The following is a 26,330-nucleotide window of genomic DNA, read 5'->3' as shown; positions in this document are numbered from 1 at the left end:
GGCTGGTGGCATTGCTGGGGGCAGCCTGAGCAGCGCCTAACAGATGTCATGGAGGAGCTAATCTGGAGCAGGTTAGAGCCGGTAACTAAGAAGAGACTGAAACAGGGTCCGTTTTTAATGCCGAGCTGTGAATTTCTGCCTGCTACCTCCCGTGATCTATCCTGACATGGGGCTGCAGCCTTCTAAAGGGCCTGTCCCGCAGGAAGCTGTCTGCACATGTGCCAGGCAGGGCGGCAGCACGCTGCTTTGCCATGCCTTCCAGGAGCGTCAACACTGAACTCGGCGCCCACGAAGACCCCCCCAGGAGCTCTCTCTCTCACAAAGGGTCTTAATCTCCCCTTAGGCCACCACTCCACCATCAGCTCCCCACTTTCTGCCTCAGGAGAGTACAGCTAAAAGGTACCAAGTCTAACTCTGGGCCACTGCTAACTGGCCCTCAACAACTCAGGCATCACTAAAACCCAAGAGTGTTGCCACTCCCATGCACTCAGGTCATGAGTCAGGCTCCAGAGCCACAGTAAGGAGATGTTCACCAAAAAATACCCATTCCTTTTTATCTACCTTCTGGTTCGTGCTGTTGCGGCTCACGTTTTCAAGCTTCTGCCCACAAACACAAGAACAGCAAGCTGTAACAAGAGCGGGAATCCCCCAAGTCTGGGAGTCAGAGACAGAAGGGGGAAAAAACCACAGTGAACACTGCAGGATTCACAATCCAGTCATGAGAATTGGCAGCTCCGAGGGCAACCAGCGCTTGGTAGGAACTTTAATGTCAAGAACCCAACCACAAGCCTTATTCGTGGCTCTGCATTGTGAAGCCTCCGTCTCTGTCGAACCTGCACTCAAACGCTGCTCAGCATCTGTCTGGGATGAGTGAGATAGCGATGAGCAGAAAATTAGGCTAGATGGCCTCTGGAAGGCCACTCCAACCTTGTTGTCCTAGGATTTTACAACCCTTCAGGGGGTGAGTGGGAGAGGAGCGCTGTGCTGGACTGTTATCCCTTCCTATGAACAGAATTAAATGGAGGATCACAACAGCTGAACAAGTCATAGGAGTAACTGCCCCTTCTTGCTCCATTTCAGCATAACACAGCATACATGTCTCAGCCAAGAGGACTCTGTTGCCGCAGGACAAGCCCCTTAGCTATGCACGGCATCGTCAGATTAATTTTAGCGGTAACAACCCCAGGGTGGTTGGCAATCAGATGGGGTGGGAAGGGAGGGGCGTCCGTGGCGCAGCTGGCATTGCAAGGCTACCGCTCAGTGGATCTCTGTGGCCACGTGCCTCAGGCAGTGAGTCAAAGCCCAAGAGGTCCTGGGTATCTGTAATCCCTGCTGGGGTGGCAAAAGTGCGCACCACCACGGGATTACCTCCTGAGGACACAAGCACTGTGGGCTGTGCCAGAGATGAACTGCTGGGGGAGTGGGGCTACCTGTTCAGCCTCTCTGGGAAGAGGCCAGAAGGTCAAAGCTCCCCTTTCACTGGCACCGCCTGTGGATTTTTCCCTCCCAAAAAAGCCTTCTTACGCTCCCCTACCCCACAATCCCAGCCATTCCCCCCCGCTGGCTCTTGTCTGGTGCAGCACCTCCTTTTCTGGAGACCCAGCCTACGCCACAGCTATGGACATTTGCTTTCAGGAAGGGTCACAGAGAACCAGTTGCACTGGACTGGGGCGAGGGGATGAGAACTGCACAGCATGAGCCATGGAAATCACCTTTTAATGACAGGGACAAGCCCCAAGGTCACCTCTTACCTTCTGGGTTGGGACCGGCACTCCTCTTCCCCACTGTCCGCCTCCTGCAGCCACAGGGGAGAGAAAGAAAGAAACAAGACACGTTAATTTGCTTCCAACAGGTGTACCTGCTGCAGACACCTGTCCTGCACTAGCTCAAGCTGTGGGAAGGGCTGGGAGGGGGCAGGGAAGGTCTCTCTGCTTCAGCACAGCTGCTGGGCTGCTGCACGCTTTCCATTTGGAGTCTAGCTGTTTTGAAGGCACCACGGACACATCGAACTCTCCTGTCACTCCAGGTTTCGGCACGCTGTTGCGTCTTGGCCTTCTGACAGCCTCCAAGAGCATGAAGCCCGAGCACTTCTTACTCCTGCAGCCTGCTGCAGACACATGGGGACCTGCAAGCATGCCTCACAATCTAGGAGGCACGGCAAGGGGAAACCAAACCACTTGCACAGGCCCACGTGGACTGGGAAGCAGCAGTCTGATATGTTATGCCACTGGAGGTGCAAAATTACTAGGCCGGATCCGAACACGCTGCGGAATTTTACCAGGACTCCTTACTAACGCCTGATGCAACAGCTCCGGAAATTAATTCCACTTCAGAGCGTGTTTAAATGTCTGGGACCAGGTGGGGATGAGGCTGAGGCATGGAATCCACTTCATCAGTGAAACAATAAGCCCAAGTCTGGCTTGAGCAATCCTGTATTGGCTAAATAGCGTCTTAATCAAACTGAGGTTTAAGATGGCATTGGCGGATTTCAGGGACAGCAAGAGATGCCTGGCGGAGGATGACCCCAGGAGAACGGGCCCATCCGTGTCCTGAACACGTCATCCCTAGGCTGGAGAGGCTTTGCAGCAACAGTGCCTTGAGCTGAGATCCATTGCTCCCGGGCCTCGGCTCCCATGCTTATGGGGACAAATGCACCTGGACTGAGCTGCTGATGCAGGAAGGCAAGAAAACCAGCTGCTCTTCTGCAAAGGAGGAGCTTAAACTGTGCTAAGAAGCGATGCTGAAGACTGCTTGCAGGAAGGGACCGGGTTTCACTTTAGCCTCGGTGGACCATCAGAAACGATGCTATCAGCAGTGCACTCACGTTACCACCTTCCCTCCAGCATCACGTTTTATCTGGACACCTCATGACATCTTACAATCTCCCCATCGTGACCACACCTACATCTTAAGTGGGGACAGATATGGATCCCATCACCTCTCCATGCTCCTTGCCAACAGAGGCATAGAAAGACCTGTGGTTTTTAAGCAACAGGCATGATACGATGCAGTGGAGCCATCAGATTTCTGTGCGAGAGGGAACCAGATGCTGCTTCCTAAGAGCGACAGCCTGAGCAACCCAGCTCAAAAGAGCCATCAGAGCTGCATCACATGGACGCAACATGCTGCGTTAACTCTTAGGGCGATTATCTAATTACACTGAAGCAGTGCCTGGAGGCACCACTTTGGGACAGGCTTCATGGTCCTAGGCACAATAAGAGACAATCCCTGCCACAGGACTCATGAATTAAATGGGCCAGACTGGCACCAAGTCGGATGGGATGAAGAACCAGATATAAAGTACTGTATGCTGGGCTCCCCACTCCCCAGCAGCCCGCAGAATAGTCGACGAACTGCTCTGCTCCAAAATGCTTTGAATGCCCGTCCCCGGGGCCAGCTCCTAGCCTCTCTCCTGTCCCCCACCAGCCTTCCCGATGACCACTACGGAGAGCGCAGCCCACCTGCGCCCACTGTGCAGTGCCCCTCTAATGCCTCTTGGAGCTCAGCAAATGATGGTGCTGATCAGACAGCAGGTGTCGCTGGTGCACCGCGCAGCGCAGCCCCGACCCGGCTGCAATCCCAGCCTGCCGTGCAAAGCCATCCCCCCAGTTCTTGAACCCGCAGCACGTGACTCTGAGCCGGCTGCCCTGGCTCTGGAGGGCCCTGACTGTTGGCCTGGGTAGAGACTGCTGTGCAAGCCTTACCACAATGGGGTGATGCCCTGCTCCTTTCCAAACACCGTGCACGCTGTGAGCTGGCCAGGGCAAGGTCCACGGGCATTTGTCAAGCATCCAGAACCGCGGACTTTAAAGAGTGATCCACAGAACAACGCAGGCAAACCCTGGTTGATGTGAGCAATGTTCCCAGGGCAAGGGCCTAGGGCGCCTGGCTCGGACGTTCCCAAAACTCACACCCTAGAGCCTTCCCTGCCTTAGCTGTGACGCTGCAGTGAGCTGGTGCGTGCGTGTTTCCTTGCAAGGGAAACCAAACCCATGAGGAGGAGCGGAGTTGACCTGTGTTAAAGAGCTGGAGGTACCATACCAGCTGACATGGATGGCATGAGCAAGGCATAGCACTGACCCCACCGACCATTTTGTGGTCAGATGGCCTTGCAGGTCTTTGCCCTCCATCAGTTAGCCATCAAAGTAGTGGGAATAAAAAGCGCTCAGATGACCCCCAAATGCACTCAGATGCTTATGCATTGTGCAATCGTATATGCAATTCTCAGAACCTGCTGGATCCCAGCAAGTCACAAAGCCCCTGACTAGCCAACCCCGTGAGTTGCCGAAGACGGGGTACGCAGCACGTGCCAGAAGGGCGGTCCAAGACGCAAAGGCATCCGCACGCCTGCGACAGCATGGCATGAGGGAGAGCAGCACTTGAAGCCTGGCCCGCCTTGCCTAGAAATGCAAGCTATGCAGACAATGCTGTTTTTGGCTTGGAACGCAGTGGCCAACTCGATACTGAAAAACAAAGAAAGAAAATCCTGGCCTTGGCAACTGCCAAGCATGACGCCCCTCCGAGCAAAAGCAAACAGCGGGGACACCCTGGAGCAGGCCGACCATCCCAGCCATCTTGGCCCCGTGTGGAATTCAGGCCGAGGGCTCTTGAAATGGGGAGACGGCCAGCCATGACCCAACTGGAGGTCACCTGTTGTTGCTTGCTATCAGGTGAGATCTTAGTGTTCAACATATGCACAGCACTTCTCCATGTCCAGGGTGCAGCTGTTCGAGAGCCCAGGCAATGCCGGTGGGGCACACTCAGCTCCAGATCTGTGCGATTCTGAGTTAGAGTCTCCCTCGAGGTCTAATAATGCTACCTGCGCTGTCGCTGGACAGGCCGGGGCACTGGCACGTCACTTCCTGGGCCGTAAACCCTTGAGCTTATGGATAAAGATCTGTCTTTCCTCACTACCACGACTCTTCCATCCCTGTCTGCCACCCTCTTCCCTCCTTGCACGTGGGGTACCGAACGACACGTCTGTACAGCATGCGGCTCCCTGCCCCTCTCCCATCTGACCTCTTCTCCTTCAGCCAGCACTCTGTCCTTCTCGCCTACCTTTTGGATCTTCCCCATCGTGCTTTTCTGTCTCTGGCTCCAAGCTCTGCCCATCTCTAGCGACACCGCTCACGCCTCCCACCAACCCCCTTTGCATCATTGCCTCTGCACCTGCTTACCTGCCATGTCAAACACTTCCTGATCCCAGAGGCAGGTGGTCCTGTCCGAATTGGGAGCTCATGCCTTCTCCTGCTGCCCCAAGCATCTTGGCCAATGGCGTGATTTTCCAACTGAGGTTTCAACCTGCTGTACACAAAGCTCGCTGAACAGCACCGACAACAGCCGGCTACAAACCAAGAGCTGCAATTTGGCGAGCTCCCATGGGAGGGCACGAGAGGCAAGGCATGAGTTCAAGAACGGCCCTCGCATGTGCGCTTTTGACGGTGTGGAGCATTTCAGGAGACACCGCTGCCATTTCTCACCATGTCCCCCATGCCTATGAGGCACTGCTGCAGGGCATCCAGCCACCAGCTAGAGCTCGCCAAACCTGGGGAAGCAGAGGGAGCGATGACCGCACAGGGAAGGTCTGCATAGCCACCTGCATCGGAGCATGCTACCTGCCTGCCTCAGCTACAGACCGCAGCGAGAAGCACAGGGCCCCTCACACGTGCTTCCCTGTTCCCTCTAGCAGGACGTCATAACCAGAAAGTAGCTGCAGGGGCCATGCAGGCAGCCCACAGGAGGTGGGCGGTGTGACGTGCCGCTTCTTGGTGTTCTCGCAAGCCGGATCCTTGCTCCAATTTCGAGCGGCTCCCACGGAGCCTGGAGCTGCACCGATGAGCTCCAGAGGGAGCCGAGCCCTGCCTTCCTCGGCCAGAAGAATGACAGAAGCAAGGGCCCCTGCGGGGGAATGGGAGGAGAGTCTCACGGCTCATAACTAGGCCACGATATTAAAAGGCAGCTTAAAGTGAAATATGGAGATTCCATCTTGCCGCCTTTCCGGGGATGCTTTGCATTTCTGCTCTGCATTAATCCAGTTTTCGCTTTGATCTTCTGCCAAGCGCCTGTCAGGAGCAGGGCAAAGGAGAGGGGAGAAGAAACGCTACTTCGCATTATTTCGTGGCATGTCAGCAGCACTGCTGCCCCTACAAACCGCCCTCGTGCAGACCAATGTGGCGACAAGCACGTTGCTCAATTTGCATCCTGAAGTTCAAGCACCAGAGTCTTTTGCCTGTGTTTCCGAAAGCCCTGGCAGATCGTTCAGGTGAGACACACCATTTCCACTCCCCGCTTCCCACACCTGCAGTTTCCTTTGCTATAGGAAGCTGTGGCGAGGTTGTTTGTCTCTGTGCAATCTACATTTCTGAACTGTGAAACATGGTCCACATTTCCGCCCCTCTTTGCTATGGCAACGGTCCCCCGAAGCAACCTGGAGGAATAATGTGCTCCTGTGATGAGTGAGCTGCCATTGCTAAAACTATTGAAAGACCATGAATCAGAACCATTTGCCAGCAATAAGCAACAGCATTAACCTTTCCGTTGGCATTATGCATCTCAGCTTTCACACATGGATAAGTGGTAGTTTCATGCGTACGAAGCAGTTGTGCAAACGTCAGCTCCATACCAAGGCCAGGTGTCCATCCACAACACCTTTTACAAGAGCTGTGACTGACACGATGGACCACTGGACTTAGTTACGCTACCAGCACCCCCTGGATGCAACCAGGGATGCTTTGGGGCTCGGCGAACCTGACTTCTGCTGCAGGTTAGCTGCAATCACTTCCCATGAGAGCATCTGGGTCCGCCGTTATATCTTGCAAAGTCTGTGGTGCTTTCACACAGGGTCAGCGAGACACAAGGGAACTTATCCTGGAATGAAGTAAAGGTCAGTGCATCTGCCACTTCCTCCCGCTGGTACCACATGCTTCATTGGTGGCTGCCCAGGTCATTGCGCCTCCTTACCAATATGCCCTCTGCTGCTCCGGGCCATCCAGGAGGTCACTGCCTGTCTTAGCTGCAGTGCAGGGCCGCTCGCTGTCCTCTGGGCTCCCAGCTCAGAGTTCACACGTGTGCGATGCTGCCAATTATTTAGCCACTGTGGCCTGTGCTGGTGTCGTCCCACCTTGAGATATTGGGCAGACGCACATGGGTGCACCTGGGGCTCCAGCAAAGGATCTCCGCCAGCTGTAAGAATGAGGACAGCAGCAGGCCTTGGAGAAACTTGCTAGGGGATGTTCAAGCTGCTCGCGAGCACTTGTTTGGAAGCACGAGTATGCCACAAGGCCGGCGGCAGGAGGCGAGAACCTCTATGACAGATCGCAATGCAGCACACACTCATTGCTCCCACAGCAGTCGTGAATCGCTTCACCAGGGTCCGCAGCCCCACAGCTTGTTCCAGGCTGAGGGGCCCGATCCATTCCCAGTCACCAAGCAGCATCAGGGGACGAACGCAGGACACGGGCTCCTACTCCACATCCTAGCCATCAAGGGTTTATAATGAAATACGTGATGAAAGCAAGAGGCCTGCTGGTCTCTCTCCTTGGCAGACAAGGGCCCTGTTCATGCACTCAAATTCCCCCATGAAAGCCTTTCCGCTGGAGACGATCTTTTGCTGGGATGAAGGCAGCTGCTCTAGACAACTCAGGGGCTGGGCACTCGGGCATTAATCCAGCTGCTAATCCATGCGAGTGCTGCTCTGCACCAGCACAGGGTGGTTTCCCAGAGCACCTTTGTTTCTGCCCCAGCTGTGCGGGACAGCACTAGCCCCGCAGTCCGGCGGCTCTCACCGTGCTCGGCACGCCAGCGCAGTCAGAAATCCCTCTGCCTAGCGCGTGGGTCCTGCTGCAAGAATCGGGAAAGGAGCTCTTCCACCAAAAGGCTCTCGGAGCAGCCACGGCTGAACCTGATGGGAAGGACTCGTGGACCAGGTGGACGTGGCAGCGGTTTATTTTCCTGTGTCTGTGGAGCCAGCGCCACTTGCCCGAGCTTCTGTGGGACAAGGCCGGTTCCTTCTTCAATACGGCTGCTTTCCTCCCCGCTCCGTGGGGTTTTGCAGAGGGACAGACTGCCCCCATTGACCCTACTGCCTGCCAAGTCCTCGTTCAGCTGCTGGCCCTCCCTGGGGAGCTGCTCTCTGCATTGCTCAGCTGCGTACAGATGTAGGTCAAAGATGTACTCTTGCTCTAAAAGAAGAAGTGATCTCTCTCCGGCTTTTCATCTCTCCCGCTGAAGAGGAGCACCCTGTGCTAGCCAGCTTAGGTACAGCGGTCTCAAGACGGCAGATCCAAGGGCTCTGCAAATCTGCAGGCCTCCAAAAATTAAAAGCCTCTAAGCACCAATGCAGCATGGCACGCCCGGCTGCAGCGCGCTGCACGCCAAGGCAGATTAAGAGGAGGAGATGATCGTCAACGGCATTGCTATGTTAAATGAAACAGGTTTGCCTGCTGGGGAGCACAACGGCTCCTGCTTTAATCATGGAGGCTTGCCTTTGGGGAATAACGCATGCAGTGTACTCACACACATCAAAAACTCAACATGAAAGGAGTATTAATAGTGCCACTTGTCTTGCAAAGAACAGCAGCACGGGGCAGGGCCTCCACTTTGCTAGAGAGCTGCAGAGCAGGAGCAAACCCTGTTATGTTCAAATGCCCAGCTCCCGGCCTCCAGAGCAGCCCTGTGGGCAGAGGGAGACCCTCAGTAAGTCTTGCAGGGTGCCTTCGTTTTCCCAGCACCTCACCCCCAGAAGATCTTCAGCTGATACTTCCCCAAGGAAGGAGGGGAGATGAAAGCCGTGCACTTGGGAAAGCATCCTTCGGTTCCTCTGTGGCCCCGGGACACGAATGCCATTCCCTCCGCTCGCTCAGATGTGACAAGTGTGAGAAAATAGCTCTCTGCATAAACATGCCCCTGTGCCGCGCCAGCCTCCAGACCGAGCCTGGCTGCTGATGTTAGAGGCAAAACTGGGTCAAGCCCGAGCTGAGAGATGCGCACGCACATGGAGCAGCGAGTCTCGGGGCACGGCTTCCGGCAGTCCTTCCCCGTACGGCTCCTCGGGAACACTCCCCACGGCCTTGCCCAGCCACAGTCGGCTCTCTGCAGCAAGTGGATGTCGCTGATAAGTTGATAACAAACTGCCAAATGGGTTCGCTGCAAAGCCACATCGACCCAAGCATGCAGAGGCAGAGAGAGGGGTTACCTCAACCCCAAATCCAAGGTTTCACCACTAGATATTAAATTAGAGGGGCAACACAAGGGGCCAGGGAGCACCTTGCTGCCAGAAACTAGGGATCTGCCCAAGCCCCGGCTTAGAAAAGGGTCTGCATCCAAGACAGGCAGCTTCCCAAAGTGCAGAGCGCAGAGACAGCTGGAAGCAAACGGCACCGAGAAGGTTGTACCGGCCTCTCTAGCCAACAAAGAGCTGTCCGCACACAAGCTAAAAAGAGTGGGGGGGCTCACACTGCAGCAGCCCAATCTTTCATAATTCATGAGCAACATCATCTCGCATGACGTGGAATAAGGGCAAAGATGGAAGCAGCAGATGCGCGGTGCTGATTTTCAGTTTCGTGCTTTTTTTTTTCTTTACATCAAGTCCCGCAACAGATTTTCTGTTCTGCACTGTGCCTGCAGGTTCATTCCTGCTCAGTTTGTCTCGCACGGGCTTATTCCACATTGAATGTGGGAAGCAGCCCCGGAGGAGAGGAAAGTCTTACACGCTTACATTTGCTGAGAGTTATTTTCGGCGGGGAAGGAAGGGAGGCAACGCACGCTGCAAAGGGAAGGGGCCGACTGCAAGACAAAGACGTCTTCCTGTTCCCATCTAGCTCAGTTTAATCACTGATGTTTCTTGGCCTGCAGAGCAGCAGAGACCGCAGATGTAGTCTGTCTGAGCCGCCGCTGCAATTATCTACATTAGCAATTAAAAGTTAGAAGTCATATACAAAGAGCAGGAAAGTAAGACAAGGCCTGGGGTTACAAACATGCACTCCCTGAAGTTGTACTCCAGTGCGCATCCTCACCTGGCATGGAGGCAGCGATGATGGGAAGGGGAAGAGAATAAGCGGTCCCAATATTGGGACAAGACACCTTTATACCATAACCGTGTCCGTGCCAGGTGGTGCCTGGGTAGCTATACCACTATTGGTGTACTAATGCTAAGGCGATCAGGCCTGTCAGATTGTGGGGGGGGGGGGTGTCTGCACAGAGCTGCAGGAATGGGGCACAAGCAGCTGTCCGGCGACATCAATTTGAGTACGTTTCCTTTTAAAACGAAGCCACCGTGGCCCCAAAGTGCCGAGAAGATTTTCGGCAGAGAAAGATGCTTGCGACAGATTATCACCCACTCAGCTCCCCTGGCGCTCCTGTCCAGCGTGACCAGCCCTCTCTCTCCACGCAACAGACACGGGACGTCAGAGATCAACAGGAGAGGCACACATGTTTCCATGCAAAGTCCAAGAATTCACTGCCAAGCCATGTGAGCCCCTCGGAGCCTGCAGTGCCAGGAGCACGTGCAAGGAGAGGGATGTTATTTAATGCTGCTGCAAGAAGCTGGAAGGAAGGGTCGGAAGAGGGAACAGAGCAGCACTCGGCCTCCCCCAGCGCTGTAACACCCAACGTCCACGCAGCGATACGGAGGGGAGGGTCACTAGGAATGCTGCAGATGCTGCTAGCAGTTAACCTTGCTCGACCCAAATCTGTGCTCAACGGTATAATTACAAGCCGTAAATTGTTACCTAGTACTGGTGGGAAACAAAGGAGGCAGGTATCCAAGCAACTGCCTGCTTCGGTGTCTGGAAGTGGCAGCATCCTAGCTGACGCTGGCTGAACACGACTGTAACACTGGAGACAAAGCGGACGCACGGCCCGGGAGCCACAGCTCTGAGCAAAAGCGCCGCACAGCTGGCGTGGGAAGAGGTGGAAGAGCACCTCCAAGTCAGGATGCCTGTACCCTGACTCTGGCTCAGGGGGGATGCTGATGCCTGCCTACCAGGCAGAGGTCTGGGAAGACTTCAGCCGAGGCCTGTTTGGCAAGTGTTGAGAGCTTTCCTGGAGAGAATGAGACCCGACGCTCGGGCACGGCCGCGAGGGAGGGAAGGCCCTGCAGCCTTGCCGCGGGTCTCGCTGCACAGGGAGCATGAGGTCTCTGGGGCACAAGCTTCAGCTGAAGCCAGTGAACAGCCGAGCGTGCCCGATGCACCAAGTGCAGAACGCCACATCGGACCAGGCGCAGCCTGGGAGAGCCGAGGAAGGCCGGCCTCACTCGGGAGCCCCTTGTGGAGGGTACCAGGGGACTGGCAGCGTTCCCCATCACACCCTCTGGCTCCCTAATGGCATCGGTGCCTGCGGGAGAGACCCCCGCCGTTCAGCTCTCACCCGGGGGTGGCTACAGGCTGCAGCCCACCTTACAACGGCTGGGACGTGACCCTCCGTGTCAGGCCATTAGGAGTCTGAATGTTCCTGAGCACAATCTCGTTGACCTCGGCATAATCCACCTTGCCTTCCATCAGCCCTCCCTGCCTTGAGAGTAGTAGAGGTACCGGGGCTTGGCGAGACAGAGAGAGATGGGCTGTCCTGGAGGAAGACCTCACAGGCTGGCTTTGGCCAGGTGGTATGAGCAAGCAGCGGTGCAACTGGGACCAAGGAAGGGGACGGGGCATTCTGGAGGTTTAGAAACAGAGGTGAAAGCAGACTGAATGAAGGGACTGTCTAACTTCCATCACTCGCCCCCAGACAACGTTGTCACCAAGTGCCCCCAATCCCCGTCCCCTGCTCAGCCTGTTGCTCTGCTTCCTGCCTGATCTGCTGCTGCGCTGCTTTCCCGATCCCCAAATGCTGCAACCCACGCACAGAGGCCACCCACGCCCTTTGCGGCATGTGTTGCAGGTTGGCACCTGTCGCAGGTCACAAAAAAAACAGGCTCTTTGAGAGCCGAGGCTGAAAGTGTGCAAAGGCCTCTCGCCTCCCAAGTGCTGCAGCCTTTGGGATGAAGTTTAGTTTCCTTCTGCTGAGAAGGAAAAGTGTGTGCCATGCAGGAAGGCAGCCAGGGCAGGGGCAGCGGAGAGGTGCTCTGCCAGCCCATTTCCAGGACGAAAGGGCACAGCGCTGAAACGTTTCCAGCACCTGCCATTAGCAGGGTTGTTCGCTCACCGGAACAGAGCGCGCAGCATGCTCTGCGAGCAGAAAAGCACGCATCTACCATTTTCCTGTGCAGCATCACTGCTGCAACCGCCCCACCGTGCCAGAGGAAAAGAGCTGGTGTGTCCAAGTGAAAAAACCCCCTTATTGTTCCTGGCACGAACAGGGATGCGCCTGCCCCTTGCGAGCTCACCCGACCCAGCCGCCTCCCCCCCTCGCAGTTGCTACGCGGTGAGCATCCCCGGTCTCCTCTGTGCCATCTGCTTGTCCCTCTGGCAGGCTGGCCATTGCAGCCCGAACGCTGACGATGCTCCAATCTCCTTAGTAACAGGTCTGGTGGGGAGGGGGGTTGCATCTTCCTACCAGCCCTGGTAATGTGCCGTAGATTCGGCTCCCTGCAGGGGGGACAGGGGGAAATCTGTGGGGTGGGGACAAATGGGAGGTGCGTTGGGAGGAGGAAAGACCCCATCAATCCTAGGTGTTATAAGCAGGCCAAGCCCCGAGGTGCCTTCTGCAGGCCAGAATTCATGCTGGGCATCTGCCAAGCGGCTTGGCCGCTCACTCCGTGCTACAGGCAGCATTAAAAAGGCATCCAAGTAGGAGCCGAGTTTCTGCTCCGCACGCAACGTTATCTTCCAGCCACCTTCTTTTTACTGCCCCCCGCATCCTAAAGCCTGACCATACTTGAGGAAGGCGCTGTTTGCAAAGAGCTATGACCCACAACATTGCCATGGAGCCGAGACAAGGCTTCATTTCCAATCTGCAGAGACAGCTTTTCCACCGCAGGCTTTTAATCAGCAGCCGCAAGCTGCCTTTGGCTTTTTAATCTTTAAATCCTTGCACTTTCTCCTAGCTGTTAATCCAGTTAAAACCCTCCCTTCCTCTTGCTGGCCATACTGCACAAGTGACCACCTGACGGGAAGGGCGGCAGAGGCTGATGGGTCGAGAGAGTTTCTTCCAGGACCATGCCCATACAGGCCACAATCGCTTAGGTATGATGTTGACAGGAGCTACAGGGAACCCTAAAACAGATTAAGATGAGCCAGGGAAAGGAAGAGGCATTCCTTAAAAGCCTGCTGCATCAGCACGATGCGTGAGCACCTAGGACCTCCGAACACATCAGGGCCTCCATGTAGGAGCCTCTTTGAGTCCAGCTGCAAGGCACGACCTGTGAGAGAGTGCCCCAGAGAAGAGCCAGGCTGCGGGGAGACCATCTGCTGTGCCCGTTCCTCTACAAATGGAGACTGGTCGCACACAGAGCTCCTTTCACAGCCAAAAGAAACTGGTTTCAAAACAAAAGCCATTCACGCTGCCAGCATGGTGTTGGTCTACACGAGCACAGGAAGGCTCCAGGACACAAGGTGGGCACGTATGGGGCGAGTCTCTGCCCTGAGAATCAGACCATTGGAAACAAATGGGAGATGCCCACACAGGTCAAAGACCCAAGGTGAAAAGGGAAAGGCAACAGGGTTGGTGTCAGAAGGAGCACTTGCTTCCACTGCTGCATGCTCAGGAGTGGTTTGCGCATTTGGAAAGCCGCGGCGCTTGAAGACAAGATGTCATTTGAAAGCCCGACACAGGCTTTTGAGGACTGAAGCAGCACAGCGGACCACGTAAGGCAGAGATCCCCAGGCACGCGGGCCCAGAGACCAGAGCGGAGGGCAGGCAACGAGCAGTTTAGGCTGAGCAAAGAGGGGCTGGGGTAGGAGCCCCAAAGCAGGGTGAGGTCGATCGTTTTTCTACCTGAACTCCATTCACACAGATAATCGGCGAGAGCTCCTGCCTGCAATCACTGCTGCCTGCTTAACACTCCTCCCAAATGGCCTATTACTTAGCAGAAGGAGTAGAATAACTACTCCAGGACTGCAGAAGCATTCAAGATAACATTATACACCTATTAACTGAAGCACTGCGCATCCAACTGAGACCAAGAGCAACCCTTGACGGTAGGTATGCCTTATTAGACTGAAGCGTAGCAGGTACATCTCCACATTAATGCAGAGAATTCAAGTGACATGAATTCTAGTACAGATCAGACACATTTTTCCCCTTACAGCTCCAGAAAAGGTCACCTGGTCTTTTGGCTACTCGGGGTGTATTTACGGGACTGAAGTGTTTGCTGAGGGCAATCGCAGTCCAATGAGTTTAGAAACCCCAGTCACCACTCTCAGCCTCCAATTTAGCTATACTTTTACCCTCCTCTCTGAAGACAGGCTCTTCATTCCCCTGGTCCAGCTTTGTAGCCCTTCTCTGCAGCTACTCCAGCCTGACTTCATCCTTTTTTGCACGTGGTGTTCCCACGCTGGACACAGTGCTCCCAAGGAAGCATCGCAGTGCCTTGAACACCAGTGTCCTTAAATACTTCTCTGGCTCTGCTGGAAACCCATGCTTGGGCAACATTCATTTTCATCTGATAGGCATCCTACTGGCAGGTCATAGCTCTCCAATGACCAACCCATACGCACAGAGTCTGGTTTTTTTGGATGAGAGATTCAATGTCTGCAGCTTGTACCACGATGCACCGCAAAGACAAGGAATCCTATATAACCACCACTGACAGAAGTGCCTTTAGATAGGGAAACCCACCGGTGGAGGAAAGGGGGCCAGTATCCAGCACTGCTGCAGTGTTCGCTGAGCTTGTCGAGCGCGAGCTGCTGGCTGGCAAGAAAAAAATAAAATAAAAGTAAAATAAAGTCTCATGCTCCAGTCCGCACTTTTTTGACTGCATTAATACAATCTAACCTCCAAGGAAATCTGGCATGAGGCGAGCTGACAGGAAATCTAACACTACAGCTCACATGTTACAGAATCGGCAGCCACAGTTTGGTTTTACTTCAGCCCTGCCATTTGTTTTCTTGACAGGCTGCCTTCCACCTGGCTCCGGGGAAGTCTGAAATAAAGAGATGTCATTATATTTGCTCAGGAGGTCAGTTTTAACGCGGCACTTGCTCATGCACCTGGTATTAAAAAGGCTTACAAAACGGAGCCTGCAAGGTGCAGATGTGGCAAGAAATCTTACTAAAAAGCAAGAGCAGGACAGTGCTTTTTAATGAATGCAAGGCCTGACTCCTCCTCATTCTCTCAGAGAAAGCTCCATTGACCAGCTCAGATGAGAATTATATGCTTAGCTCCTAAATCCACCTCCTGAGCCAAGCGGAAATGCTGTGCAAGCTTGTAAGCAAAACACTGTGTCAGTAAAAATAAATCTCGCTCGGAGGGGAAAAGTGTGTGACCGACTTAAGGCTGAAAAACAAAATCAATGCGAAGTTCCTCTTGGACTGGAAAAAACAAAGCCATGCGAGTGACTGACAGCCTTCCCTCGCACCCTGTTCAAAGTAGTGCCCATACATCAGGGATGAGGTGGCACAAGCCAAGGATGCGCCAGGCTGGTCCACCTAGAGATTCTGATTTGAGGCCTGACGATATTACGGGAGAAGCAAGTCAAGTCCTCTCGGGACTCACGGCCAGTCGCTGATGACCCAAGTGTTTCTCCCCTGCAAGAAAGTGACTGGGACTCATGACAGCGACTGAGGTTTGTGGGGCGGGGGGAACCCAGGATGCAAAGAGTTTGGGACACTGCAAGTCAAGGCTACGCGGTCTTGACACAGTTGTGGGGGAGAGATTTCCTTGCAAGCTGTTTCTTTCACTTGCATGAAACATTCATTCCTTCTAAATTTAAGGTGTTTTTTTGAGCTCAGCAACTAGAAGAGGCAGGAACTATGCATATTTATATGGAAAAGTTAGATATTGCCTAGATTTAACTGTGGCAGGGATGCATTGCAAAGGATGCTGAGATGCCCGACTTCGAGGTACTGCAAAATATTTGCCCATTATGGGCACCACCTTTGTTTGACGGATGAGAAACGGAAGCAAGGAGGGGCTGAGCAATCTGCTTAGTCACGCAGCACATCAGCGGTAGGGCTGTTATCCAGTATACTTGCTGAGACAAGAAGCACCAAAATAATCTGAGGTCAGTATCCCGCCTAAGGGATCTGCAGCATGGATCAGTTTGTTCTTGGGCCCTTCCCTTGACAGTCACACCTTGTGAAGCAAGTACTAAAACAAGTACAGTGGTACTGAGTATAGCTAGGAGACTGCTGCCCACCGCAGTCAGGGTTAACCTAAAAAGTCTCACGCTCTGCAGACAGCATTTGAGCAGCGATGCTAATTCAGGCTCAACGCAAAGGCTGCGGCGCTATAATAACCGGATGCAGACAGACCACCTGCCTGGATCAGTCCTCCTGGAGACACTGTGCAAGAGGCATTCGTTTCACCTAGCAAATTCCAGAAGCTAAATGGTTACGGAGCAGATGAGCTGCGAGCATCATTCCTGACATGTACACCAGTTGCACACCAAGAAAGTCTTGCACTCAAGCCAAGCAGATAACCATCTGTTAGAGCCATAAGAAAATAAAGAGAGGAACTTGGTACTGTGTCACATTCAATTTGCTGCCATAAGCACTGAGAAGAGCTGTGGTTATTGTTTCTCATAAATATTTATCAGGCACGTGCAGCTGTGAAATGAAAAAGGAGAAATCAATTGGTGTGACTGGTACGATCTCAGACGCTGCTGTGAAAAAAGTGTTCCCTTTCTTCAACTCCAGGCAGCGTGCTCAAGATACTAAAATACCCTCCCTGGCTAAAATCTGCTTTCTGGTGGGTGAAATGGGGATCTCTCTCTGACTTCTGGGGTCCTGGGGAATCCAGCGATTCTAGTCTCAACTCTGCCGCCGACTGTCTGCGGCCAAGGGAAGTCATTTAGCCTACTGGTGTGCCAGTCCTCCCAGCTGTAAAATGGCACTAATTGTGCATTTGCAAGTTTATATAGTACTTTAAGTGTAAGGATGCTATACTGCATACTGCACATGGAGCACTACCAGCTTGCCAACAGCATTTTCTACTTTAGCCCATCTAAACTTCAAACCAAAAGGCCTTGACGACGTCCGACCAAGGAAGCTGGAAGCTCCAACTTCCAATGAGCAGTGATTAATATATATGCCCCGCTACTCAGTGAGGATTCCTGAAGCTAAGTAAAGGTATGGGTCAATAAGTACTTAAACTTGACGGATTATAGACACAATTTAATACACCCAGAGGGGTAGAATCAAAGCAAGCTCAACCCTCCATATGGCTGAAGAGCATGATAGATTATTTATTCATAGGAGGGAATAAAACTATCTGCAGGCCTCCACTTTTAATACAAGAGGAGGCTTATTATTCATCTACTCTTAAAAACTCCTTGGAAAGGCAGTATCAACTCTTGGTGTAAAGATCTGTTAACTACATATGTACTGTATCTTACAGATGGGGTTCAAATCTAAAAAAGTGCCCAGGATTAGGAGATGAGAACTGGTTTCCAACTGTCTCTCCCTATTGGAAAAAAACCCAGCTACTAACCAGATTTTCAATAAACCCCCAAATAAACCCAAGAGGATGCTATTAGGAGGTCCAGATGCTGAAGGTTTATGAAAATAAGCTGTGAGGGTGTGCTTCTCACCTACAACACTACTCTTAAAAACAACACAGAGCCAGTGTGCAGGTGGTTTTTAAAGAATTAAACCAGACTTTCTGCCATTGGTATGATCATCAAGAACAGAAGGACTGTTACTAGTTGAAGGACGGTTTAGAGACTGACAAGTCACTTAATGACTCAAGTCACGTTAAATCTGTGACATGCAACGAATTTAATGGTTTTCCTTTAAGTCTCCTACCCCTAGATCCAAAGCGGACATCTACCACACACCATCATGCTCTTTGCCCCATTGAGGGTCTTGTCCTCTTTTTAAAGAGCTTGTACTCTTTTCACTGCCCGCCTTGAAAACAGCAGGGAAACGTAAGCCCCAAGAAGGGAGCTGGTAATATCCAGGTTTGCTCTGGAGGGTAGCAGCACATTCTTCAGACTCACGCGCAACCATGTGACAACATCACAAGAGGCCAATTTACTAACGGCAATTTTAAGCTTCCAGACGCCCATAGTAATACAAAACACTAGTGTTAAAAATCCCTCTCATAAAGAAAGCAGTTGTGATACCTTAAAAAAGAGGCCTGCCAAGTAAAGGAGGAGTTTGCAGAAAAGCAAGTCTGTCCCACTGACCACCACACCACAAGATTATTTCCAAACATCTGCTTTGAAAAATCGAGGGCTGTTTTACCAGCAGCTGGTCCCACCACACAGCTGGCAACCCTTCCTGCTCCATTTCCACGCCGGCGCAGCTGTAAACAAGGCAGCAGTCCATGTTGCCGCTGCTTTTTCATCGCCCTCATCATTTTATATTTCAGACCGTTGGATTCAGACAGTCAACGGGATAGCTGCGCTGCTGGATCTCTAATTAGGTAGACGGGTAATCCGTAACCATACCACTTACAGTCAGTGAAAGCTGAGCAGCGGTTGGAAGGAAGATTTCGCGATGCTGTCTTTTCAGTGTGTGCGCCTGCATAAACCCTTCCCAAGCACTGTGGCAAGAACTGTTCACAAACAGAAAGAGAAGTTATTCCCTACTGCCCAATTTAAAGCAGCAGAAATGGGGTTTCTTATTTTTCCATAGAGGCAATAATCTTGCATGTGAACATTGGCCCAAGATCCACAACCGGCTCCACCGCATTCCACTACACTGCCGAGGGGCTCATGAGACCAACCGTTATCTCTGGGCAACGGAGAACATTGCAGCCTATATGCTCCAGGCTAATAAAAGACCTCAGAAAGAAGGCAGTTGTGCCGTAAAGAAGTCATTCTGAAAGTGCATTTCGCCCACCGGAGGTTTGGGAGGACTTTTGTCCAAGGACAGGAGGTTTTTTGTCAGCTCTGTAAAAAACACTCCTATGGGAAAGCGATGCCCACACTATTCAGATTTGCATTTTGGACCTAACACAGTAGTTATCAGCTCCCGAGTCTAACTGGAGAGCTTTCATGATCAGCGTAAGACCGAAGCGAGACATGGGTATGAGCTGCACGGCGCTGCTGGGGTGGATTCACCTCCATCTGAGCACTGCCGTTAGGATAGGAACCGTAGACATGCCTGGTCTCAGGGCGGTGAGACCAGCTGTGAACTGCACTGTTAGCAATGGTAAGGAGCTGGATGAGAACATCTGCTTTCCACCTTTGCAAACAACAGCTCTTCAAAAGTGAACCTAGGCCTGGCTTTGTTTAAGTCACAGCAGGGTTGAGAACCTAGGGCTCAAGCCTCCGTTGCCAGCACCTGGCATAGTTATTGGCACCCAACTGAAATGCTACTGCACCGACGTGGGAGCGTCTCGCTCTCGCTTGAGAGCAGCGTAAACTGCACAAGGCACGGGACACAGGATCGGGGACATACTAACCCACGTAACACCGTGGGAGGCAGGCAGCTGATTGCACTATGTGGCAAGGCTGGCTCTTTAGCCTGCTGCTGAATCCAAGGTAGATGCTACTCCAGAGCAGACGTGTTTGAGCATCAGCAGGGTCCCGCACAAAGCCCATCCTGGATGCAGGTCCCGGCTTCCCAAGTGCATTGGAAAAACAAACAAGGCAGGGTGCTGGGAACAGCCAAGCATGCTGCTAACCGCCTGGGCTGTTACTGAACCAAACCAAGCCCCGGAGAAATTGCGGGGTGTGGACGGTGGCAGAGGAGTGTTAGGCGAGAGACCTGGAAAAACACTCCCTAGCTCAATAGCTCAGATGCAGCGCAGCACTGAACACCCACCCTCCTGGCCGTGGCAGCAACTGCATGCCCATGCACGAGTAGGAGGCCAGGGCAGCAATTTACTGTGTGGAAGGATACTGTGGGAGGTCGCTATTCTAGTGTGGATGTGAGTGTGCCTGTTTTATGGACTGCTTTAGAGGGACTTAGCTTCTCACCTGAGGAGTTCAGAAGGAACACATCCCTGTTGAGCTGTGAAATTATTCCCATTTCACATATGGAAAAACAGAGGCCAGGAGAGGTAAAAAGGCTTGGCAAGTCCCGCCGCAAATTGATGGCAGAGGTTGGGATGGACTTGGACCAGTCCAGCTGCCTCCTGCTTTCTGTGAGGTTGCAAAACACAGTGATGTGCATCCATCATTAAGCCTAGGCCCTTCCCTTCCCTTCTCGGTACTGGAAGTGGAACAGGAGCCTGAAAACCTGGGCAAACCCCCAGGGTCAAAAAGGAGCAACGGTGGCTGGGAGCAGGCTGGGTCCTGTGCGGCAGCAACGAAGGGAAGGCACCCAAGCAGTGGAGCCACCCAGGATTTTGCTCAGCCGGGGCACTGGACATCGCTCCGTGAGGTCACTTTTGGAGGCCGTTCAACAAGCTACTTCTAGGACTGATGTCAGCGTCACGTGCGGAGGGATCAGCGTGCAGCTGGACATTTTAATTCTCTCTACATGTGCAGGGAAGGCAGCAGATTACAGTTCGGGCAGAATCAGCTAATGAATTTCTGTTGTATCATAACAGCAGCCAGTACACCCGGTGATGGGTATTTCCACGAGGCTGTCTGGCCGTTTTAAAATGCTCTTTTAAGTCATTAGAGTGGGCTGTTAACAAGGAATTGGGTTGTTACAACTGTGCTTTGCTGTTTATGTTCTGATTTCTATAAATTGAATTTCCCTGTTCATACGTTGCCTGTAGCTGGCACGGAGCAAATGATTAGCTATTGAAAACTTAGCAACCCAGCGGGTGTCTGGGAGGTCTGGAACACAAGCACTTAAAGCAGCATAACTCTGTATCGCCACAATAGCCAACCTTGCGGTTAAAATCACTCTCCAGAGGATTTTGGTTGCCAGTTTTATTTCCCCTCGACTGTAAAGGGTCTAACAGCAACATCCTACCAAGGTTCAGTGGCAAGCATTCATGCTCAGTTACCACCGCCAAGTTTGCCAATTTTCCCTGCTAAAGTCCACCCCAAATTCCAGCAGACAGGAACCGTTGTGCGATGCATGTGCTGAAGTTGGACCTACAGTGCATAACTTCCACGAGGGGATGGTGACGTTCAAAGAAACTGGACGGGCCAACAGCTCAAGGTTGCGTATATGCTTCTGTCTGCCAGCTGTAGCAGGAGACAGGGAACTGCCCTGTGCTCGACTCAAAGGCTGAGCGGCCTAAGCTACTTCACCAGTATCACTGGATCTCTAGACACCCATCTTAACCCTAAACTGTGAAAATACAGTTGCAAACGAGAACCTGCAATTTTCGTCCTAAACCTTCTGCTCAAATGGCAAGAGGCAATGCTGTTAAAGGTGGGTGCCTCGTGCAGCATGCGTCGCTTGGTTTTAATGAAATATGCCGTTGTTACAATAAAGGCCCACAGGTACGTCAAAGTAAGAAGCTTCAACGCAGTGAGAAGAATACATCCTTCATTCCAGATCGTCCCATTTTCAGCCAGAGCTCCTCCACAAAGCATCATCCTTTCAAAGGTTTGTAACTACTTGGCAGTTGCAGGCAGCCCAAACAAGCCCGGACATTTTTTTTATTTTAGACTTAATGTAGCATGTACTCTCGGAGAGGTTTACAATGCAGCCTTTTGTAGTCAACTTGCTCCCAGCTGGGCCACTGCCAGGTCGTTATCAATGACATTAAAGCAGATGAATGAAGTTCTTATGTCCGGTGACAAGTAGAGTTCTGATCGGGTGCATGCATGCACTGGGAGCAGAAGAGGGTTTGCTATTAATTTGTCAGGTTAATAAATACAGCGAACCGATGAATAAAAGCTTTTTTAAATAAGATGCTTAGAGCCCACATTAATATTTGTAATGCTTTTGCGGTTCAGTGCTCCCTTAAAAACGAAGCGTGTTCCACAGGAGCCAAAAGCACCACAGATTAAAGATGCCCGCGCACGGCTTCCCCTTTCCCATCTCTTACCGAACGAAAGCCGTGCAGACGCTACAGCTCTGCCTTTCGAACTGGGCAAGTCCCAACCCCAGCCTGTTCTGCTTATCGAGGAGTTTGCAGGCTGCTCGTGATGGAGAACTACTCACCCCACCACGCGCCACCTCCGAGCGGGCTGCCGTCCGCCTGCTGCATCAGCTATACGACATTCTCGAGCAAGTTCACGTTACGAGGCCGGCAGGGCTGCAACCAGGCAGCTGCACCTGGGGGAAGAGCTGCTGCGGGAACTGAACGGGGCAGCTGGCAGCACCACGTCTCCCTGCACTGCCCTGGTGTGTTTTCAGTGTTAAAAGCAAAGGAAAAGCAGCCAAGTAATAGGAGATTGGGGAGGACTGAAAGTTAGAGGAAGTTCACCATTTTCCATGCAGACAAGGCACCCCTGAACAGCATGCTCCTGCACCAAAAGACTTGGAGGCTTGTCTTCAAGTCCCCCGGGTGCAGCTATGCGACACCCCGGGGTGAGTGAGATGCCAGACGAAGAGCGGGATGAAACAACTGCCTAGGTTTCTCACCTCAGCCTGAACCCAGGGCAACAGAGGAGATAACTCAAAGGTCACAGGATCTCCCCTAACATCTAGTGTAATGGGAGTAAAAAAAAGCACATGGTTTGGCACTGGGAGCCCGCAGCTCCAGCTGCCTGGTTCAGGCTCCCCAGAATGACTTGGCTGCTCTGCTTAAAAGGAGAGGCAGTGCGGTCTAGTGGACAGGGCACTGGCCCAGGAGTCAGGGGGTTAGTGTTATTCCCTGCTCTGCAACTGCCTTGCTGCATCATCTCAGGCAAGTCACTTCCTCTCCCTCTTGCCCGGTGTACGCACAGCTCCTAGCACAGCAGGAGCCCCTAGCAGGGCCTCTGTGGGCTACCCTCATACAAACAGCACTGAGTTGCTGTGCCATACCTCACTGTCTTATAGACATGCTGAGTGTTTTACACCAGATGCCCCAGCATTTATTAAATTTAGACTAAATTAGCACCCCAGCATGTTCACTGGGCTTTACACAGGGTGATCTGTGCATTCAGCCAGATGCAAACGGGAGCCGAGCCTCCTCCTGCAGCATACCCGCTTCCCCAAATGCACAGGCCATGAGTTCCTGTAGACTGCCTCTGCATTTCAACACACATTTCTGAAGAGAGTCTCATACAGCTCATGTTCCCCGAGTACGGTTCTTTCCCAATGTGCCTGGGGAAGCTGATCTGCTTCAATGCAAGGCTTGCATCCAAGCATTACTCTGACAAGCCCTTTGACGTGCGCGTGCACCAGGGTAAGCATTCCTTTCTTGGCCCAGGATAAGCCCTACAGGTCAACTTTCACTGCCGAGATGCTGCCGTAGCCAGAGGCTAGTCGCTGTATGTTTTCCAAGCGGAGCCATCCGAGGCTCAGGTAATTCCTATCTGCAGCTTTCACGAACGACTCGGGCTTGCAGCGGCTGACTGATCTCCAGGACGGCCTGTGCTGTCCTGACGCGACCCTGACTCGTTGGCATGGGAGAGCCTGGAAGAACCAGACAGGGTGACGGATGTTTGCCCACTGGCCTCCAAACCAGATCACAGCTCAAATCAATGAACAGATTTCCTTCCGAGGGGAGGTCTGAAAGGACATGCTCCTCGTTTCTGCACAGAGCGCCCTTACAGCAGGTATCCTGGGTGGCAGCTTGACAAGCCCGGCTCCTAGGCAGCAACTCAGATGTGGTTTTCAGTGGCGTGTAACTTTAATTTCCAAGTGAGCTTGCAATGTTATGGCTATAAACAACACTGGCAAAGAAAAACCAGAAAAGCGTTACACATCTGATAACCCAAACTGTTCCCTAACTGCCTATAAGGAACGCCAATCACGCCGAGACCAGCCTCGCCGTCCCATTTGAGCTAAGCCCGATCAAAACTGCCCCTTGCCAAAACCCCCCAAAAAGAATCAACACGAGCCCTGGAGTTATTTACGGGGCATGGAGCCAGAGCGAGCTTCCATCAGACGTTAAATGACAAACGGTTTAGAAGTTGAGTGAGTCAAGTAGCACAGCCATTAATTAACATAAACCCACATTTAGCCATTGACTGCTCCGAGCTTTGCTATTTTAGCTCATGCATCTTTAACCACATTCCTAAAACCAAGCATAAATCAGATGCTGTTGTAATGTTTCAAATCTATGACAGCCTGGCATCAGACCAGCACGTACAGCAGACAGATGTGATTAAGCCACATGATCCAGCGAAGCTGGGATTGTAGTACAATATCCAAATTAAAGACCTCCTCAACTGTCGGCTTTTGGAGACATTTATCTCCGGGCCCTACCCTCTTCTCAGCTCCCTGGATCTCCTTTCATGCTTACCGAGTGATTTTGAGAGCCAGAGCCAGGGCCTCGGCAAGTAAAACTCAACACATTTTCCACAGCAGCTACGCAGATGGATGAAACCCAGAAAGACCCAAGTGTTAAGTGAACAAAAGTAGCTCTATTTGTTTTAAAGCCCTATTTGATGAAGAAAAGAGAAAAAAGTCTGCCAGCAGAGGCAGAGCGCGCCAGAGATGGTAATGAGGGTTTCAGCTGCAGGTGCTCCAGGATCAGTCATTAGTGCAATGCCCAGAGGCAAGAGAGTCTTGAAAAGGTGTAATACTGTTTTCATCACCAAGAACAGCTTCCCAGGGGAGTTCCTGGGAGCAGTGGCTAAGAGGACTGGACATTTATTTAACAGAGGTGGGGGTCCACCCTACAGAATCAGCGACCCCAACCCCCACTCCGGCCAGCAAGAGCCAGACTCAACCACACGGTGCAATGAGGATCGATGCGAGACAGCAATGGAAGAGTCACCAGCAAAGACGGGTCCAGCCTTCTGATACTTCGCTGGCGAAGGAAAGCCCTGCCTGTAGAGCAGAGGTGCACGGGGGAGCTCCCAACGGCGTCTGCCAGTACAGACGAGCCATTTCACTGGGAAAACAAGGTGCTGAGCAGGTGTCTCTTGAAATAGGTGGCTTTGGGCTCCTGGCGGGGGGCGGTACTGTCACTATACGCAAACTTATACATGCTTGGTAGTGGCAGGATGCGGCATCAGAAGGCAATGTGGCGTATCGAATATCAAGTGACGTTGGCATCCTCCTGGAGTAGGGCAGAGCTATGACACCCGAATGCATTTTGCAAGATTGGCCCTGCGGGGAACACGCAGAAGGCTAGCTCATCTCCCACAGAGGGGAGGAAGCCCCTGGCTTTCCATCCGTGCACCGAGGCTCCCTCGTTCGGAACAAGCGGGCAGGCACGCAGGAGCCAACGCTTGCTGCTCAGCAGTTGCTGCCTGTCACCTGAGCCATCTGCAGCTGCAAGTCCAAACAACGCTTTGTAAAGCCTGGCCCCCTATTTCTGTGCGTGGAAGGAAATGTCCAGCCTCAGAAACCACGACTGCAGCTCGCGGGAGAGTGCGGTACGCGGTGGAGACACCAACGCTCCTTCCCACGAAGCAAAGAGCTGAAATTAGAAACCTGCCAGCCAGCAGGCAAGCAGATTCAGTGTCACAGGTTAATTCTCATCGACACCAAGCCGCCTCCATTTAAGCCACGCCGAAAATTCCAGCGGCCAAGGATTTTTCCACTGCCTGCTCTTTTGTGCAAAGCTCTCTCTACCCAACAACAGGGCCTGGCCACCACTCACTTACCAGCTGGAGAAGAGCCAGAACAAGCACTCTAATGGCAGAGGCCAGTTCCCCTTTGATTTCTGGGTGCAACTGCTGCAGTCCTTTCGACAAAGTGGCGTGTCTACGCATGCATTCACGCCGGCTTATATTTACTGCACAGTAAGTGGGAACAGGCTGGCGTCTACACGTGCAGGTGCTAAAGCACATTAATGCTGTGTGAACTGACCTGGGACTAAAGTTAGCCTCCAGTCAGTCCACACACACGTACAGTGTTACTGCGCAGCAAGGCGTCTATATGTACATTGCTGTGCAGTAACTAATCAGGCGTAAATTAGATACCTGCATGATGCAGGCATCGATGTTATGCTCAAGTCGGTCTAAGTCAACATATTTACTGCACGGTACGGGCGTGCACATGTAGATGTGAGCCCGTGCTGCACAGTAATTTTGGTTACGGCGCAGTAAATGCACATGTGTAGACGTTCCCAGTGTGAACCAAAACCTATTCGGCCTGTGGCACAGGCAGGCTGGTTGAGAGTGCATTTCATGCTGGGGAAATCCAACAGGCAAGTCTTCTGCATTTTACTAATTACGTCCTGACCAGACGACCAGGAAGGCGACAGATCTGTCACAAGAGCCAGACAGCACCATTGGTTTCACTCAGTGTTTCAGAAACCACATGCTTCCGCCCCCCCAGTGTAACCCGACTGACATGCACACAAATGGGGGAAGCTGCTGAGAACACAGC

At 52.5% G+C, this 26,330-nt stretch overlaps 1 protein-coding gene across 1 annotated transcript in view; it reads right to left on the bottom strand.

Moving 5' to 3' along the window:
* The window catches only part of SSH2 (slingshot protein phosphatase 2), a 66,203-nt gene extending 64,053 nt beyond the window's left edge, over positions 1–2,150 (bottom strand). Inside the window, exons 1-2 of the mRNA XM_019545795.1 lie at positions 2,004–2,150; positions 1,752–1,795 (exon numbers count right to left, since the gene is read on the bottom strand). Coding sequence (XP_019401340.1) covers positions 1,752–1,795; positions 2,004–2,135 — 176 coding nt within the window. The 5' untranslated portion in view covers positions 2,136–2,150. The remainder of the gene's footprint in view (positions 1–1,751; positions 1,796–2,003) is intronic.
* Between the last annotated feature and the right edge of the window lie 24,180 nt (positions 2,151–26,330).

Source organism: Crocodylus porosus, unplaced genomic scaffold (assembly GCF_001723895.1).
Source record: "Crocodylus porosus isolate Cpor-Errol unplaced genomic scaffold, CroPor_comp1, whole genome shotgun sequence".
NCBI classification, from domain to species: domain Eukaryota; kingdom Metazoa; phylum Chordata; order Crocodylia; family Crocodylidae; genus Crocodylus; species Crocodylus porosus.
The sequence above is the reverse complement of the archived record's forward strand: the minus strand, read 5'-3'. Positions and strand labels throughout refer to the sequence as shown.